Below are 19,653 nucleotides of genomic sequence, written 5' to 3'. Positions count from 1 at the left end.
GCTTGGGCCCTAGGACTGCCAGACACGAGGAAGATACATTTCTGTTCATGGTTCTTTATCTTGGATAAAAATTTGTCTGTCTGTCTGTCTCTGTCTTTGTCTGTCTATCTGCCTCTCTGTCTCTCTCTGTCTCTCTCTCTCTGTCTGTCTGTCTTTCTCTGTCTCTCTGTCTGTCTTTGTCTGTCTGTCTGCCTGCCTTTCTGTCTCTGTGTCTTGTTCTGTCGTCTGTTGCCTGCCTGTTCCTGCCTGCCTGCCTGCCTGCCTGCCTGTCTGTCTGTCTGTCTGTGTATCTCTCTCTCTCTCTCTCTCTCTCTCTCTCTCTCTCTCTCACACACACACACACACACACTAAAAAAACCCATAGGCAGAAAGGATTCCAGTATTAACACCATATGTGGGCTAGCCATCTTAACATGGTGTCTGCTCTTCCTTCAGGGCATTGTGGCTTGCTTTAGACAACTCCATGATTGCTTTGCTTGCAAGTTTTTGGTTTGTTTTTTGTTGTTGTTGTTGTTGTTTTTTGTTTTTGCTATACGAGGGGGAGGAGGGGCATCATGTCCTCCAGGTAAATAAGTGCTCTACCACTGTCCTACTTTTCCATTTCTCTTTTACCTTTTCCTTTTCGTTCTTGTTTACATTTTGAGCCACGATCTCACTGAACTGGCCAGCCTGGTCTTTAACTTGCAATCACCATCAACTTCCTAAGTAGCAGGGGTTCCAGGCCTGTGCCAGCGGGCCTGGCTGCCTTTGAGTGTGTGGACAGAATGGGTTTGTGTGCTGCTGGTCACCTCTTTCTGACAGCACTAACAGTTCAGACGTGGCCCTGGAAAAGGACCGCGGGATTTACCTCCGTGTACTCTTTGTAGCTGCGGTTGATCTCGGACAGACTCTCCCGGGCAGCCTTGCTGGCAGGGGACGCAGCAAAGGCTTGCTTCATTTTGCTGGCACCATCTTGGAGACGTCGTTGGATACAATAGGCTTCATAGAGCTCATCTACCTGCCAGAACCCAAACAGGAAACAGATAAATGGCTGTCATGCTTGAGAGAAGCCCCACAGGCTGCTGTCCTGCCCTTACAGACACACTGTATTTCTGTTCTCAAGAAGCAGAGACTTGTCGAGGGTGATTACTGTAGGTCAGCCGCTTGTTTTCAGCACTATGCGACCCATTTGTTTGTTTCCAAGCCGATTTTGCTCGAATCCTGTTTCCAAGCCGAAAAGGCCCTTTTATGTCTTTGAGGCTACCACTGAGATAGTTTAAATTGACTCATGTAGCTGGGCAAGTTGGCACATGCCTGTAATCCCAGCAACTGGGAGGCTGAGGGAGGAAGGCTTGTGGGTTCCATTGAGAACCTGCCTCAAAAAGAAAGACGAGGGAGGAGGGGGGGCGTCAGAGGAGAGAGACAGAGAAGTGGGGGCACACTTGGATACCTTTGTAGGTCTGTGCTGGACTGTGGGGTTAGACAATGAGGCCAGGAGCCCTCTGTGTATAGAGCAAGCACTGGGAGAGGTCCTAGTTTTACATCAAAGAGCAAACGTATAGTATGCAAAGCTATTATCACTTTAAGAAGTATGTCAACAGGTGATACCTATAATTTTGGAGTCGGTATTTTATCTATTCCCCCTCTCTTCTCTCTCTCTCTCTCTCTCTCCAGAATATGGTGCCAGCTGTCATCTTCTGTCACTCTCAACCTATTCTTTTGAAGGAGGGGGTCTCTCCCTGAACCTGGCTGAAGCTCAGGTTTTCTCAGCTAAGTTGAAGGACTGCAAGGCCCACCTACCCCTCTTGTCTTTGCCCCACTTGGTATTGGGGTCACAGTCATTTTTGGTGTACCCAGAGTGTGACATGGATGTGGGGATCCAAACTCTGGTCCTTGCGATCGTGTGATTGGGTAGCAAGTATTTGTAACCACAGAACCATTGTCTTGAGCCTGGAGCCGGGCTTTTTCTTTGAGAGATTATTTTATTTTTTAACTGTGTGTCTATTGTGTACGCCGGTGTGTGGGTATGTGTACTTGAGTGCAGGCGCCCATGGAAGCCAGCAGAAGGTGTGCGATCCCCTAGAATGGGAGTTACAGGTGGTTGTGAGGTACCACGTCTGGGCTGGGAACCCCAGACCTGGGTCTTCTGTAAGAACAGCCTGTGTTCTTAAGTACTGAACCATTTCTCCAGCCTCAAGGCTTTCATTTCTGTGTTCAGCTTAGACATCTATTAGTTAGAGCCGTCCTGGACCCACGCTACACTCAGGGCGAGCATATACTGGGGAGTAACTGAGAGCAGGGGAGTAACTGAGAGCAGGGGAGTAACTGAGAGCAGGGGAGTAACTAAGAGCAGAAACACAGATGCAAAGATGAGAGCAGCAATGGTTACCTTACTAATGTGGAACTCCAGGCGTCGCATGTATCTCTCAATCGTTTTAATTTGCTGGAATTAAAAGGAAGAGCTTGAAGAGAGCGCAGCCATTCGCAGTGCCATTGATTAGGATCACGAGAGCAATTTCATCACTATGTCCTCCCCCTCACAAGTGCCGGAAATATGGTACTTCCTGCTTTCTTTTTCCTCCCACCTTGGCCACCAATTTACATTTGTTCTAATGTTAATTTGGAAAATATTTTCCAAACTCTGACTACTCTGAGAAATGAGTTTGAACTAATTATGGCCATCCCTTGTTTAACACCGAGACGGCAGATCCATTCAATTTCTAGTGGATCAGTCTCATTTGGACTATATTTAAATTTCTTCGTAAGACATTTTGTGTGTTCTAAAATGAGCTTTTTGTACATGGAATTGTATTTTATAACCCTTATTTGTCCATTGTGACAGATAGCTGTCCGTTTGCTCTCACAGATACTCATGCCATCCCTGTGAATTATATATATTGTTGTAACATACTTTTGATTTAATTGCCCTTTAAAATATCTTTGCAGAAAATACACCATGATTAGGCATTTAAAATAAAGCCATGTACGTAGAACAGCATGGAGAGTGACTGAAAAAAATCTCACTTCTAAAAGGCCTGAAGAATTTTGTCAATAAGAATACATATTTTGGGCTGGAGAGACAACTCGGCCATTAAAGGCTAGGCTCACAACCAAAAATATAAGAATATATATTTTACACAAAAGAATTATATTTAACTGAAATCTTTTTTCTATTTTTATAATATAATTTTGAAACATCATATTAATATTATATACGGGATCATTTCAGTGGTACAAAAACAATTATGGCATTTTCTGACCCGGCATGTTTCAGATTTGAGGGCAGCTACTATGTACAGACCACATGGTGAGGGTCTCTAGGGACAAGTTCCAGACTCCCAGGAACCAGAGTAAACCCACAGCCAGGGGGCCTTGTTTCCCCTTGAGCTGAAGAATGTCCTTTTTGATGTTCATCATCTTCACGGAACCAAAAAAAAAAAGGATGTTTTTTCCCCCACGATGAGAAAATCATCCTTTGTCTGGACTCTTACATCCTCCCAAGGGCCCCTTACTGACAACCGCTCAAAGTGCAAAGTTATATTTTCAGCAGCGCCGCAGCGCAGACGACAGCCTACCTTGTCTAGGTCATACAGCACGCCCTGAAATGAAAAGAGGAGCTCCCGGTTACAACACGTTGCCTTCAGAAATGCTTCCTGCTTTAATAAGTGCCTCAGTTCACACCTCTACACTGCCTGTGAAGGAGTCACCAACCCCACCAAATTCTATTGGATTTTCCCCTCCGAGACAGGGTCTCTGTGTAGCCTTGGCTGTCCTGGACTCACTTTTGTAGACCAGGCTGGCCTCAAACTCACAGCGATCTGCTTGCCTCTGCTTCCCAAGTGCTGACATTAAATGCGTGCACCACCACATCCAGCTTCTACTAGGCAGCTTTCAGGGTTCATAAACAAAGCCATCAAAGCATTTCAGTCTATAAGCCAGCGAAGTGAAAGATAAGCTCATGTTAAATGCAGCTGGCAGGTCTATGGATGCAGACTCGCCTGGGGTTTTCTGCTGCCATGAAATGTTAAGGTGTGATAAGTAATACTTTGATATGAGCAAAATCAGTCCTCACAAACACATCAGAATGGAGAACATTTGTCAAGTGGCACGGATTCTAATGGGGCTCGAAGGCGCTTTCACACTGGCCCCTCGCTCTCTTCCTTCCCTGTGAGCTGTCAATGACTGTGCTGCTTAGTTTGGTCAACTTGACATGAGCCAGGATCATCTGAGAAGAGGGGGAACATCAATGGAGAAAATTCCATCTGATTGGAGTCTGTGAGGTTTTTTTTTTTTTTAATTAATGATCGATGTGGGAGGGTTCTGCCTACTGTGGGTGGTGCCACTCCTGAGTGTGTGGTCCTGAGTGCTGTACAAGGCAGGCTGAGCAAGCCTTGGGGAGGAAGACAGTAAGGGTATTCCTCCATGGCCTCAGCTAAAGGTTCCTCCCTCCAGGTTCCAGCCCTGACTTCTCTCTATGATGGAAACAAAAATAAATCCTTTCCTCCGCAAGTTGCCCTAGGCTGTGGTGTTTATCATGGTAATAGAGTGCAAACTAGGACACTGGCCTACATTTACAAATTGGAGATAAAGCAAAACGTTCTTATTTTTGAATTCTGAATGTACTAAGGAGATGCTAGGAGCACATCACTTTGTTATATTATTTAGAGTTTTCTTTTCTAGATATATTTATATGTTTTGTGTATATGACTGCTTTGTCTGCATGTATGCCTGTCCAGAAGAGGACACTGGATCATGAGCTGCCACTCGGGTGCTGGGGACTGAACTCAGGACTTCTGGAAGAATAGCCAGTGGTTTTAACCGCTGAGCCATCTCTCCAGCCCCACGTAGAGGGCTTTTTAAAAACTATTTTTGTCATCTTTATTTCATCATGAAGCACAATCTACACAAATTGTTGTGGGTTTTTTGGTTTGTTTTATTTTATTTATTTATTTATTTTTGTGAGACAAGGTTTCCCTTTAATGTAGCCCAGGCTGGCCATCATTCTGCCTCAGGCTCCCTGCTTCTGGGGCTGCAGGTATGGGCCACCATGCTCAGCAATCCTTCCTTTCAAAATATACACCAGGAGGCAATAGCTATGCTACTTGTATCTGTTTTTCTTGAACACTCCTCTCCTCCCTACCCGTGCCCTGCAGTAATTGAGGAGAGGAAAGCCCGACCCTCCTTAGTAAACTTATGATCACCTACCAGGCGAGAGTTTCTTTTCATATCTTTTAACTGAGCAGTCAACTTGTCCAGCTCCGTCTGGTGAAATTCCAGGTACTCACTGCAAAGGTAAGACACTGTGGTGAGTTCTCAGTTCATGAGGGATCTGGGCAGTTGCTGAACTTTGCTTTCTGAGAGGGAAGGGGGCCCGGCTAAGAATTGGGATCTCAGCCAGCATGGGGGCACACACCTGTAATCCCAGCACTTAAGGGAGGCAGGTGGATCGCTGTGAGTTTGAGGCCAGCCTAGTCTACAAAGCAAGTCTCCAGGACAGCCAAGGCTACACAGAGAAACCCTGGCTCAAAAGAAAGAAAGAAGAAAGAAAAGAAAAGAAAAGAAAAGAGAATTGGCATCTTAGTCAGGAAGTGGCTTACAGGTATGGCTCACATAGACGCATGTGTTTGAATGTTTGGCCCATCGGGAGGGGCACTGTTAGGAGGTGTGGCTTTGTTGGGGGAAGTGTGTCACTGTGGGGCAGACTTTGAGGTCTCCTATGCTCAAGCTATGCCCATTGTGTCACACAGTCTCCTTTTACTGCCTGCGGATCACGATGTAGAACTCTCAGCTCTTTCTCCACTGCACGCTGCCATGCTTCCCACCATGATAATAATGGACTAAACCTCTGAACTGTAAGCCAGCGCAATGAAATGCTTTCCTTTATAAGAGTCGCATTGGTCATGGTGTCTCTTCACAGTAATAAAACTCAAACTAAGACACACTTATAAGCTCAGCACTTGGAGACTGAAGCAGGGCTATTACGCATTCTAGCATAGCCTGGCCTCCATAGTAACTCTCAGGTTAGCCTGGGTTACAGAGTGAGACCCCGTCTCCCCCTTCTCTCTCCTCTTGAGAAAATAATCAACACTTTGCTCTGTGGCTGGGGAGCATTTTGAAAGCAGTACTAGTTGCATCTGATCCTATCTAGTTTGAAGAAAGGGGAAAAGTGTGTGTGTGTGTGTGTGTGTGTGTGTGTGTGTGTGTGTGTGTGCGCGCGCGCGTGCACGCGCTCTTTTGAGGCTGAAAATCCAGAAATGAAAGGGTAACTGGAAGGGAAGAGGTAGACAACAGGACCTGGGCCACTAGTTTTGTCTAGTTAAAGCCAGTAGCAACAGTAGGCGCCTTACCAAGTGCTAGATACCATTTCTTCTGGAAAAGCTGTCCTTTTAACACATGCAGGAAGGTTTCATAACCTTTTGCAAGCTATTTGTGTGTGTTTTTAATATATTTTATTAATTTATTCATATTACATCTAAATTGTTATCCCATCCCTTGTATCCTCCCGTTCCTCCCTCCCTCCCATTATCCCCTTACTCCCCTCCCCTATGACTGTGACTGAGGGGGACCTCCTACCCCTGTATATGCTCATAAGGTATCAAATCTCTTCTTGGTAGCCTGCTATCCTTCTTCTGAGTGTCACCAGACCTCCCCATCCAGGGGACGTGGTCAAATATGGGGCACCAGAGTTCGTGTGAAAGTCAGACCCCACTCTCCACTCAATTGTGGAGAATGTCCTGTCCATTGGCTAGATCTGTGTAGCGGTTCGAAGTTTACTGTACATATTGTCCTTGGCTGGTGCCATAGTTTGAGCAGGACACCTGGGCCCAGATCTGCTCATCATAATGTTATTCTTGTAGGTTTCTAGGACCCTCTGGATCCTGTGTATGTGTGTTTGAGGCAGGTTGTATGCTATGTCACCCAGGCTGAGTGTGAACTTTGGATGATTCTCCTGCCTTGGCCTCCTGAGCAATGGGTAGAATTACAGGTGTGACCCACCACACTTGGCCCAGAACCCTTGTATAGCACTCTGTAGTGCAGCTATGGCTATCCACTATTGTCTGCGTGAACACACTACTGTTGTCAAGTGTGCTTCAGCGTCATGGATACGGTGTGCAGTTACAAACGGTCTCCCATCTGTGACACTTATTAAAAGCTGCCTCAGCCATAAAACAAGAAGGACACACACAATAAAGCATGCTGGCACACTTTTTTCTTCTGCAGTCCCAGCACTTGGCAGGTGGAGCCAGGGGATCAGAGCTGTAAGGTCTACAAACTGAGTTCAGGGCCAATCTGAGCTGCGCTTCAAAATCAAACAAAAGGATAAAATAGTGTGACCCACATGGCCATTTCAAAATGGTTTCCTAAGACTATTAGCTTTTAGAAAGGAAAATGGTCATTCTAGGAAGGAAAAAGATCTTTCCCAAAGGTACACTGTCAAGTCTATTATTCTTACTCGAGTCCATTTTTCAAGGCCCTGTAGACCTCCTCGACTCTCTTAGGCTGAGGCTCTTTCGGGGTGTTGTTATTTTTGTGCCCTAGATTGTGCATTTTCTTCAGCTTGGTCTGAGGCTTCTTGAGAGCAGAGGCATTTTCAATGAAGGAGTTACACCTAAGGAAAGAGAAGAGAAGGGAACTGTGAGCCTCAGGCACCAAAAGACCCACTAGAGAAATGCCTGTTAAATTGTCTCGCCCTCATCCTAGTGCTCTGGAAGAAGGTAACATGGCCCTGAATGTCAACAGATCCCAACTGGACACATTTTGTCTCTTGACGTTTGTTTGCTGAAAGCTTTGCTGAGCAGAAGCCACCCCGGAGGCAGCCTGGCTTTGGGATGTATGCCTTTTGAGGGTTCTCTTGTGGTTTAGGTCAGAGGGAGCCAGGGATAAATGGTTCCTTGCCGTATTGTCAGTTTCAATACGGAAGCAAGGAACAGGTAGAAGTTATATCCAACCAAAGGAAAAGAAAAATCATTGCATAATATTAGATGCAAACTTATGTCTCTCTAGGACACGAGCAACACCTTGTGGGTAAAGTGCCAAGGCATGACAAATAGGTAATGTCCTAGGACATTAAACAGAAACACATGTAGCCTGTACTTAGAGCTGTCCTTGAAGTAGTATTTATCTTATTTTACTTTAATTCTTTTTGTGTGTCCAGGTCTGTGAGTGTATGCACAGGTGCAGTGCATGCATCTAGAAGCTGTTTGGGTGTCATCCTTTATCACTCTTCACACCGTCATCATCATCATCATCATCATCATCATGACAGACTGTCTCTATGAACCTGGAAAAGGGAGCGCTGCACCCTTCAGAAAAACCAAGCATGAGCTTTCTTGTATGTTACCCTCTCACTCTCTGTGTTGCCTTAGTTTTATGAGAGGAAGAGACTCCAGGGAATCTGGAGCCTCATTTCCCAACCCCCACACGAATGACATCAGCTCCTCAGAGTCACTCGGTGAGGCATAGACTTTATCCACTGTGTAATTTCACACCAAACACAGTCTCCAGAAGAGGAAAGTAATGAAAAATGTGCTCTAAAAAGGGTTGGGAGGGAGGCAGGGAGGAGTCAACACCTTCAGCTCCTTGCCTGACTGTTAGCATACCAAAGTGCAGTGCTGGCCTTCATGCTCTCTCAGCCCTGCAGATACCTGTTCCTGAGTCCATGCTGGCATCCCGGCTCTTCTCGTCTTGCTCTCAACGCTATGGTTCTCCAGCTCAGGGCTCCCCCCTCCTCCTGCCAGCCCCTGGCTTCTGATCCCCATAGAACCCCACCGTTTCAGCTGCACTCAGCGCTCTCTCAGTCCTCTTTCTGCTCCCTTGCTCTCTGCCCCTTCTCCTGCTTCCCCCACCACACACCCCTTCACATGGCCTAGTTTACCCTGCTGGCCATTCTCAGTGTGTTACTTTCTCTCCTTGGCTCTTCCAGATGCCGCTGGCTGTACTCTCCCTCATATCTACATTAAAAACCTTCCCCTCAACCATACCTTAGAGTGGTTGTGTCCTGAAAAGTGAGGACATGATGGCTCATAATAGCTAGGATAAACCAGCCATTTAAGGATATGTATACGTGTGTACACATGTATGTGTTCAGATGAAGGGATAGCTCATCCTAAATCCTCATACATCTTTGCACAAGGAGTTTTAAATGTTAGAAATGATATCACTTAATACTGGGTGCATCATCTCCTCCATGAAGAAGTCATTAGCTACCACATACATTTCATGCATGTCAGCCAGGGACACTCTTCAGCCCCTGCCTCTTTCTACAGCATCCCAGGAGGAACACCCAGCACTCGCCTGGATCGCCTTTCCTGCAGGCCGCTAAAACCAGCAAAGGACTGGCTCCGGATGATGCCATTGGGTCCTCCGGGTGAGAAGGACTGTTGCCCCACCAGCATGATTTCTGGGAGCCTGGTTGGTAGTCCTGCAAGGCAGAAGGAAGATCATGGTAACTGCCAGGCAGTTCACACACAAACATTGAGCTTGTCAACATTCAGAGGCGTGACAAGGTGAAGTGACTCATAAGGTCCTGGCCACAAGGGCCATGAAATGCTTTTGAGGCTTTCCTAAAAAGATACTCATCCATTCAGACCAAAATAAACACGAACCCACAAAATTAGTACCACTTAAGTTTTCTTTGTGTGCGTGTGTGTGTCGGGGGGAAGTTATGTGTATATGATGCCCATGTTTTTATGTGTGTTTGCATGTGTGTGGGCACATGTGTGTATGCATGTGGATTTTCTTCCTAGAATGTGTTCATCTTACTGTTTGTGTCAGCCTCTCAGCTGAATGCAGAAACTGACAATATGGCAGTGTACTTAGGCAGCTTGCTCCGAGCATCAGTTTTCAGCTTCCCAATGCTGGGATTATAGGCCAGCTGTTAGGCCTGCCCAGCGTTTATGTGGGTTCTGGTATTGACACTTCATCCTCAAGCCCGCCTAGCAAGTGGGCCATTCCCACCTTCCCAACCCATGTCTGTTTCCTTTAGGAGTTCTTTTCCTCCCTCCCTCCCCCCCTCTCCCTCCCTCCCTCTCTCCCTCCCTCCCTCCTTCTCCTTCCCTTCCCTTCCTTTTCTTCTCTTCCTTCTCCTTCAACCCTTTCTTAGGTTCAACCAAGGTTTACTAAAGATAAGAACATTTGTGATCAATCTGTCCATTCAATTATGACAACACCGCACAGATGAGCCACCATCAACGTTTCGGACAGTCCAAGCTGAAAGTCAGAATATAGTCAGGCCTGCAGATGGGATTTTGTGCAGAAAGTGGAAAACACGAGGTTTCTTTAAAGATGAACTCATTTAAAGTCTCTCCCCGTTTCTCTCCTTATTTTGATAGGTAACATTGTATCACTGTGCTGGCTGGGCAAATGGGAAGGGCAGAAGGAGTGCTCACAAAAGGAAGGATAATCTGCCTCAGATAAGAAGGCCCACAGCATACTCCATCCTTTTCGATCCTTTCTTCAGTTGTCTGGCTTTGTGAAGTTTCCCTGTGACAGACCAAGGTACAGTGTCAAAATGCAACTTCAGCCCAAGGTTAGTCCCCCAAGGGACTGTCCTAGAACTGAAGTAACCCTACCCACCGCCAACCAGACAGCTTCAAAGCATGTGCCATTGTCCCAGCAGGTGACATCATCGTGGGCAGGGCCTGAGTTAGCAGGAATAGGTGAGTGTGCACATTGAAACCTCCCAAGGGAGACACACCAGTTGTTGGTGGCTTTGGGGAGTGTCACCCATTGTTCTTTAAGGACCCTAGCAGTGAGAGAGAACAGCTAACCCCTCAGACAGCAGACTCCCCTCCACATGGAAGCAGGGGTTCAAATCTTTACCCCTCCGGGAGACATGTGTCTAACTGCAGGTAACAAGGTGTTCACCCACAGGGAGGTCAGTCTGGGCATGGGCAGTAAGCAGGCTTTTCCATGGGATGGGACAAAGCCTCATAGCTGCCAAAGACAGAAAGGCTTCTTTAGAAATTTTAATGTAGTGAAATAGAAATATGTAATAGACTGTGCGCAGTGCCTGGGCACACACGAGGCTGGTCCTGTTCACATCATGTCAGCCACAAGGCTCACAAAGAAACCCAGTTTCTTGAATCCATCAGCAAGTTCTTACAATTGCTCTTGCTGGCCCTTGGGTAGCCTCACTGAGGACATGGTCCTTGGGCTCACAGAACCCGCCGGCCTCGTACAGCATGATGTCACCTGCAAACTTCTAAAAGTTGTCAGGAATGCACCATGGCTTGTATTTGTCTTCGCTCAGTGCCAGGGACTGTCCCCAGGGCCTCCCGTATGCTACCACTGAGATACACTGCCAGTCCTGTATGCAATAATTTGACAGCCAAACACTCATCTCAATAAGTCTCAACTTGACAAATACTTTTAATTTTTTGTTATTATCTTATGTATATGGTTCTTTTGCCTGAGAATATGTCTGTGTACCACCACAAGCTAGAAGTGCTAACTGAGACCAGAAGACGGATGCCAGAGCCCCTGGAACCAGGGTTGTGAGCTGCCATATGGGTGCTGGGAATTGAACCCAGGCCCTTTGGAAGAGCAACAAGTGCTTTTAATGACTGAGCCTTTTCTGTAGCCCCAGGTTGATAAATCTTATTGTGTCGCATCTGTAAATTGTTCAACAGGTCTAATGATGCACAGACATTTGATTAAAAACAAACGAACCAACGAACCTTTTTTTATTAATTTATTCATATTATATCTCAGTTGTTAGCCCATCCCTTATATCCTCCCATTCCTCCCTCCCTCCCGCTTCCCCCCCTTCCCCTCCCCTATGTCTGTGACTAAGGGGGACCTCCTCCCCCTGTATATGCTCATAGGGTATTGAGTCTCTTCTTGGAGACCTATTATCCTTCCTCTGAGTGCCACCAGGCGTCCCCATCCAAGGGACATAGTCAAATATGGGGCACCAGAGTTTGTGTGAAAGTCAGATCTCCTTCTCCACTTAACGGTGGAGAATATCCTGTCCATCGGCTAGTCTGGATAGGGGTTCGAAGTTTACTGCCTATATTTTCCTTGGCTGGTGCCATAGTTTGAGGAGGACCCCAGAGCCCAGACCTGCCTGTAGTTTTCCAGGACCCTCTGGATCCTTCTATTTCCTCATTCTCCCAGGCTTCTCACACCTAAAGTCTCGAACCAACGAACCTTACATCTAGTTAAAATATTTAACTGTCTCAGATTTTCTAGAAATTATGTGTATATATATTGTTATTTTATTTTTGGTGTGGGTGTTTTGAAACAGGGTCTCACTATGTAGCCCAGAATGGCTTAGAACTCACTCAGGCACCCAGAGTGACTTTGAACTCATAGTAATTCTCCTGCCTAAGCCTTCAAAGAGCTGGAATTGTAGGCAGTCCTGGCTGGCCTGGAACTTGCTGTGTAGAGATGGCTGGTCTCACGCTCGGATGAGCCTGCCACCTTTGTTCCATATGCTACAGTATAAGCATGCTGAAATTTCACTTAAAAAAAAAAACCCAGGGGGCTGGAGAGATGGCTCAGAGGGTAAGAGCACTGACTGCTCTTCCAAAGGTCATAAGTTCAGTTCCCAGCAACCACATGTTGGTTTACAACCATCTATATAACAAAATCTGTATACATAATAAAAAAATAAATCTTAAAAAAAATTAAAAACCCAGAAGATTTTTTTCTCTTATTCTTTGCATCTGTAGATTAAGCTACAGTAACCTGGCTCCAAGCCTCAGACATTCTAGGCCAATTAATATAGGAAATGACTTGTGTATACCGCTGTTCCAATGGCCCCTCTGGTGAGCTGGGAAGATGCTGCCTTAGAAGTTTCCATTACACAATTAGTTGCACTAAGATAGGCTTGAAACAAAAAGGAGAATAAGAGAGCAAAGGGAAACCCTTCATGTTGGGTAAAGTGTAAGACTTAGAACAGCGTTACAACTTAATAAACCCAAAACATTTTCTTAAATTTTATTCTTCATTTTATTTAATATTCATTCATTTGTTTTGAGGCTGGGTATTGCTATAAAGCTCAGGCTGGCCCAGAACTCACTCTGTGGCCCAGGCTTGGCCTCAGCCTCCTGAGTACTGGGATAATTGTCTACCATGCCTCATTTGCTACTCAGTCTTAAGCCCCCACCTGGAAAATTCTGGTGTTATAGGTGAGTGAGATGCTACATTACAAAACTTGTGTCCTAGAATGTCCAATCTGCTCATTTCTCCTCTCTTTTATGATGACAAAAGCATCTAAGAGCAGGTGGTTCTGCAGTACCTTCGGATATACATGATTTGGGAGATGATACGTTATTCAGGAACTTCTTACTAACTTCCTGTGGGGAGTGGGTAACTTTCAGGAGCATGGCTGGGGCGAGAGGTTTAACTTCAACTCATCTCTTCCATTCTAGCAATAATCATCAATGCACACATGCACTCTCTCTCTCTCTCTCTCACACACAAGGATCTTTTGAAATCAGAATAATGAGATTTTGCACATCATCCTATAAACACTGTGATGCCATTGGCCACTCCTCGACCTGGACATCATGTGGCGGAATCAGAAGAAGGCTCATTATTTCATGAGGCAGGTTTGGTACAAGAACATTGAACCAGGAGTTGGAGGAGAGGCTGAGGCAGATGGAAAGAGATTAAGGTGATTGGCTGGTTCCCTCCCATTTTACTAAGTCTCATGTTGTGATTGGTCCTGAAAGGACAGGAAAGAACTGTAAACCAGAGCTACCTGGAGAACTTAGAAATAATGTGATGCTGAAGAGCCAGTGACAGGAGTCACTGTTGGAAGGCTTTCTGCTTGGAGACGATGAAAAATATCTGTCGAAGTTGCCCGTACAGTGTGGTCCCAACTGTAGCTCATTAATGCCACCAGAAGGGATGGGAAGATGTCAGAGAGTCCAATCTGGGTTCTATGTTGTGCTATGGCTTTATTAGCTGGCATTCAGAATTACAAAACACGCTACGGCTGGGTCAGCTTGTGTTTACATATTTCTCTCCTCAAATGCCAACAGCTCCTCTAGTACTGAGTTAGGTATGACAAGGGGCAGATCTCCTGCAGACTCGCGCACGCATGCCAGGGATGGCTCTTCACACCGAGGAGCTCAAAGCAGAAGCACTGAGAACCTTTGATAAAACAGAGTGAGGAGCAAACCAAGTAGACAGCCAGAGGCAGAAGGCTTTGTTGATGTAACAACACCGAAATGCATGAAGGAAACAGGACTAGCTGGGTTCTTTTTTTTTTTTTTTTTTAAGTTTCATAGGCATCAAAACAATCTCCAACATCAGGAAAACAGAGAAGAGCAGAGCAAAGGCAGGGACAGGAACCAGAAGGAAGGACCACTTTGTTCTCACTGCCCACAGGACCACAGTGGAATTTGTATACTTTTCAACTCTCCCCTCTCCCTGCAAGCATGACTGTGGTGCACACTGCATCCTACCTATTGCATGCTGCTTTTCCTAGCAAGCTTTTTTTCTAAAGTTCTTTAGAGGCTGGGTTTCATACATTAACTTTTGTCTTAACCCACATTCTTCTTTGGTCAGTAAAAGGAAACCCACATAGACTGCATTACCTATGTTTCTATTTCTGACTTTAAGATGGAGAGAGTTTGGCCATGGGCAAAGGCAAGCCCTGCAAGGGAGAGAGGGGAGCATCACATCCACTTGTGTTCCAGCTGTAAGATAGCACGTCATGAAACCTAAGAAGTGGCAAGGGCCGAAGGCGATCTCCTTGACGTTCATGGGCTTTCCTTCTCCTGTGTAAGCAAATCCCCGAGGACCATAAAGAGGCAATCATGAAACATCCACGATGACGTCAGAGAACAGACGTCCGTGATGTCGAAGTGACAAGAAGAGGGACATCTCTGCTCCTGCTGAAGCATGGCTCACGGACAAAGGTCCACCGAGAAATCAAGCACCGTCAAAGTTCTGAAGCTACCTACACTGGCTCCACAAACCGGACTGACTGAGGCCAAGGCCCGGAGACAACACAGCTGAAACGCTAGCCGCAGCAACAATGATGCAACCGCGTCAGTCGATTTCTATTGGCCACGGCTAGAAACACTCGGGAGGCCCAGAGAATTTCTGGAATATGATAGAAGCTAGAATTCTACTGTGATATGTTGGGATCATAGAGATCTTGCCTAGGATGCGCAAACCCTCCGGCTCCACTCCCTACACTGCAACAAAACATAAAGGCAGATGAATAAATAATTTTAAATATGGGACGATGTACATTTACTAAGAGCCACGCCAGAAACACAAGATGAGTAAATGTTAGGGCTGAGGAATTTCAGATCAATAAGGTTAACTTAAAAGTCATCATCAATTTCCAGAAAATTTATCATGAGACCCAAGAGATGAGGGCAAGAAAAGGAAACACTGGGGTGAGATGGACACCTCCCCCAAGCATAGGTGACCCTAGGAAGTTGCTCCTTTTCCTAGCAAGGCCACGTCACAGGCAGCACGCTGGGCCTACTGATCTCTGAGTCATTTCTTCATGCCTGGCAGGTCCCTCCTTCCCTAACAGTGTGCCCTACTGTTTATGTTCCTGCACATCTCGGTCAAGTGCAGAAGTATAATTCAGTTGTCTCAATAAGCATGTGAGCCCAATGTAAATAGCCTGCTATGCTAGATGATTGTTTGAGATGAATCCTGAAAATAGGTGTTCACTTAATCCACACCTACAAGGCACCCATTACAGGGCTGACTAATCTTTAAGAAAAGGAGATGTATTCAGGTCATTGCCTATGTTTTTAGATTATTCTTTATATGTTTGTTTTGTCTCAATGTGTTTGTGCACTATGTGCCCTTGAAAGACAGAGGGGGCTTCGCATCCCCTGGAGTTGGAGTTACAGATGGTTGTGAGCTGCTGTGTGAGTTCTGACAGAAGCTGTGTCATCTGGAGGAGCTGCCAGATCTCCAGCCCCCATTACCTCCTTTTTTGTTTTGTTTTGTTTGTTGACAGTTTCTCTGTGTAACAGTCTTGGCTGTCCTGAATTCGCTTTGTAGACCGGGCTGGCCTTGAACTTACAGAGATCTGCATGTCTCTGCCTCTCTGAGTGCTAGGATTACAGGCGTGCGCCACAGCACCTACCTCCATTACCTACTTTTTAAAAAAGCATTGCTACTTTAAAAATAAACCAATGCAATGCCAATAATTGTTTCTTAGATGTCAACACTGTCAAGCAGATGACAAATTCTAGCTAAGATAAAAATGGATGGAGGAATGTATGTGACTTTCTGTAACCTCACTCCTTAGGAAGCAGATGGTCGGAAGGGACCATGGCATGTGCATAGGCCTTGTAAGCAAATGGCATCATTGGGCAGCTACAGGCTCTGTGGTTGTGAAACAGAGAAAACTCATATATATGCACTTTCCATGGCACATGTGTGGGAAGGTCAGAGGACAATTTGTGGGCATAGATAGGTTCTCTCCCTTCACTTTGTGGGTCCTTAGGAGCCAAAGTCAGGTCATCTCAGCTTTGCAGCAAGTGCCCACCTGACTCATCTTGCTAGCCTGTACTCTCCATTTTAGTGTGAGCGTTAGGCATCTCCAGTGAGAATGAAGCATCCTCCAATCTTGAAATCACAAGACCACTTGGGTCATTCTAAACTACTAACATCCTCACGGATGGGAAAACTTCTGTTTAACAGTACAAGACAGCAGAGAGCTAATACAGTTGGCAAAGCGCTTCAGGTATAAGCAGAAGGACGGAGTTTTATTCGCAGAACCCACATAAAAGGCAGGCATGGAGGTGTACGCTTATAATCGCAGCACCGGGGATACACGGGTGGATTCTTGAGGCTCATTCTCCAGTCAACCCAGCTGAACTGTAAGCCATCTGCTGATTCTTGCTCCAGTCAATTATAACTGCGATGGTGGCTTTATGGCCTCTTTGAATTCCATCATTCCTCGGTGTATAAGAAGGGGCTTTCCCTACTCCTTGTATTCCTTAATCAGTTAGTTTATTGTTAATATGAACCCATAGATTCTTATTTTCAATTGGGTCATAATCTACTACTATTGTCTTAAGAAAGACTCAACTGTTTTTTGTTTGTTTGGCTTTCTTTCTTTCTTTCTTTCTTTCTTTCTTTCTTTCTTTCTTTCTTTCTTTCTTTCGACAGGGGTCTCAGTATGTAGTCCAGGCTGGTTTTGAACTTGTAGTCCGTCTGTTTCAGATTCCAAATGCAGGACTTACAGGCATGTGCCATCAGACTGTAACTGAGGGTTGCCTGCTATCTTTTAAGCTATCGTTGATACTCAGTGTAGAGGGCAAGACCAAACAAAGAAAAAAACCCCACAAACAAAACTTGGCTTTGGGGCCAAGTTGACCAGTTTTACTCAGTTTACCCACGTAAGTCCTGTTTTTTTCTTGTCCTAAGTTACCACGGTTGCTTCAAGGAGAAAGGTGCATGGCCAATATGGGGCAAAGGGCTTTTCTGTTACCTAGAATTGCAATTTGAGGAGACATCTGAGCTTCGTCAATCAAGTGGAGCTTGCCCATTATAAGCCCATGAGCATTTCACAGCTGAGAAAATGCACAGTGAGGAAGTAATCTTCTGTCCCCAGTCTCTCTCCTACATCCTCTCCCCAAAGATGACAGCACAGTACAGTATGTGGAAGCTATTTTGAGTGTCTGCCTGAGTCATGTGAAGAGCGAAGAAGAAATGCTAACAGCCCGTCTATTCATCGCCTTAGTCAGTTGTAGGAACTTCTAGATAATTGACAGTGTGCTTCAGCCCTGGGGAAAATGAGGATTCGGCCCCTTCTTCCGTTCTGGTGGATTAAATAAATGCAGGGAGTAGCAGCTGGCCTCACGGTAATTAGAAGAGAAATGATTCAGGACACAAAACCCACTTAAGTCTCTGGAGGGGTTGGGTTGATTCTGACTAAGGTTGTCATCACTCATTTTAAAATGCAAAGCCTAGAACACTCGCAGGATTTCACTGAGCACACACAACACATCAAAGCGGGCTGGAAGGCAAGAGCACGGGGCACTTAAAGGCAGCTCAGGCTCTTTGTAATAATAAGTAATTTTGCCTTTTTTTCCTTTTAAACCCATGGATATCAAAAGCGGAACGTGACTTGGGAACATGGTTTTGGAGACAGCTTGGCTGATCCTGCTGAGAGAAAAACACACCCACCATGAACCCTTATTTATTTATTTTTTTATCATCAGATTGAAAAATAACATCGTGGTGTAGGAGAAAATCGGCTCCTCCCAGCAGATCCGCATTCAGCCTGACCATTACTGGAGCTGGGCAACTCCTTCAATAATGACCGACCTCAAAGTGAGACTGCCATGCTCTCTCCCGTGTTTTTTGGCTTTACTAAAACTGCCATTTTTTTTTTTTTTTTTTTTGACAAGTGCCTATGTTTTATTGTTCTCACCAGAACTGATCTTCCTTTTGGAAATGCTAAGCAGAGACTGCTGTTGGGTTCTAGGAGAACATGCCCAACAGTGCATTAGGAAGTGTAATTGCAAATTGTGGGCCTGGTAAAGACTGGCATTCATTAATGGGACAGGAGTCAGGTAGGAAATGAATCTGGGTTCTTAAACATAAAGCTATGTGCTGCATTTCATGTTAAAGAATAGGCAGGAATTTATCTGAAGTAAAATCTTTTCATAGGGCCTGCTATTTTTCTCTGTGGGCATACCCTTTTTCCATTTCCTCTTATTTTTATGCTGCATTATTTTATTTATTCTTTGAGAATTTTATATGTAAATACAAATGTATTAAGATGGTAGCCACTCCTCTCCCCAGTTGCCCCAGCTGCCCACAACAGGTCCCCCTTGCAACTTCATTATTGTCCTTTTAAAAAAGGATTTATTGTGTTATTTTTGTGGGTGTGAATGTATACATACATAGTTGTAGATGCCCATGAAGGTCAGAAGAGAACATCAGACCCCTTGGAGCTAGTGTTACAGGCATTTTTGAGGTACCTGACATGGATGCTGGGGTCTAAATCTGGTCCTTATGATTGGGTAGCAAGTGCTCTTAACTGTTGAACCATCTGTCTTTCCAGCTCCCTCCTGTTCCTGTTCCTCTTTCTCTTCCTCCCTCATTCTTTTTCACCCACTGAGTCCCAGTAGTGCTGCCCATCTGTGCATGAATGTGGGCCATTCACTGGAGCATGGGCCACTTACCAGGAGCCATACCTCCCTTACTCCCACCCCACCTCCCCATCCCCAAAAGACTCTTCCCTGTCCAGAAGTCATCAGATGTCTATAGCCATGTTAACACATATTAAGTAAACTGAACTGACAGAGCACAGGGTGGTGGTTCTGTGATGTCAATACAGTTACAACTGTGGACTAGCAAAAACGACCGATAACGGCCTGCGTCTGAGCTAGTCAGCAATAGTAAACTCTAAAGCCGTTCCTTTCGAACTGGGGTTAATTCATCATTTTATTCCTGTTGTTATGACAACACTTCAAAAGCAGCATCTCCATGCTTAGTATTCAGCCGTCTTATTATAGATCTGCGTACATATGCAGCACTGCTCAGAGGGGCTTAAAAATGGGCCTGCAGGGCTAGGAGTGTAGTTCAGTGGTACAGAGTTTTCTCTGTGTGTGTGTGTGAGGCCATGGGTTCAATCTCCAGTACTTGGAAAGGGGCTGTTGGGGGGTTGGGAAGGAACTGCAGATCATCATCAGATGCAACTGGATTTTTTTCTTGCTTTGGCCACTGGAC

The 19,653-nt window shown here is 45.4% G+C and overlaps 1 protein-coding gene across 2 annotated transcripts in view; it reads right to left on the bottom strand.

Annotated features, from left to right (window-relative positions):
* Positions 1-19,653, bottom strand: part of Ripor2 (RHO family interacting cell polarization regulator 2) — a 207,742-nt gene that overhangs the window by 49,373 nt on the left and 138,716 nt on the right. The window contains exons 2-7 of one of the 2 annotated variants that reach the window (XM_051169326.1): positions 9,274-9,400; positions 7,433-7,588; positions 5,185-5,263; positions 3,555-3,578; positions 2,369-2,422; positions 848-997 (exon numbers count right to left, since the gene is read on the bottom strand). In XM_051169326.1, coding sequence (XP_051025283.1) covers positions 848-997; positions 2,369-2,422; positions 3,555-3,578; positions 5,185-5,263; positions 7,433-7,588; positions 9,274-9,400 — 590 coding nt within the window. Of the gene's footprint in view, positions 1-847; positions 998-2,368; positions 2,674-3,554; positions 3,579-5,184; positions 5,264-7,432; positions 7,589-9,273; positions 9,401-19,653 lie in introns of those variants that run through there. The other variant, XM_051169321.1, reaches the window with a different exon arrangement.

This window comes from Acomys russatus, chromosome 3 (genome assembly GCF_903995435.1).
Source record: "Acomys russatus chromosome 3, mAcoRus1.1, whole genome shotgun sequence".
Classification (NCBI taxonomy): Eukaryota; Metazoa; Chordata; class Mammalia; order Rodentia; family Muridae; genus Acomys; species Acomys russatus.
This window is presented reverse-complemented; position numbering and strand designations above follow the sequence as displayed.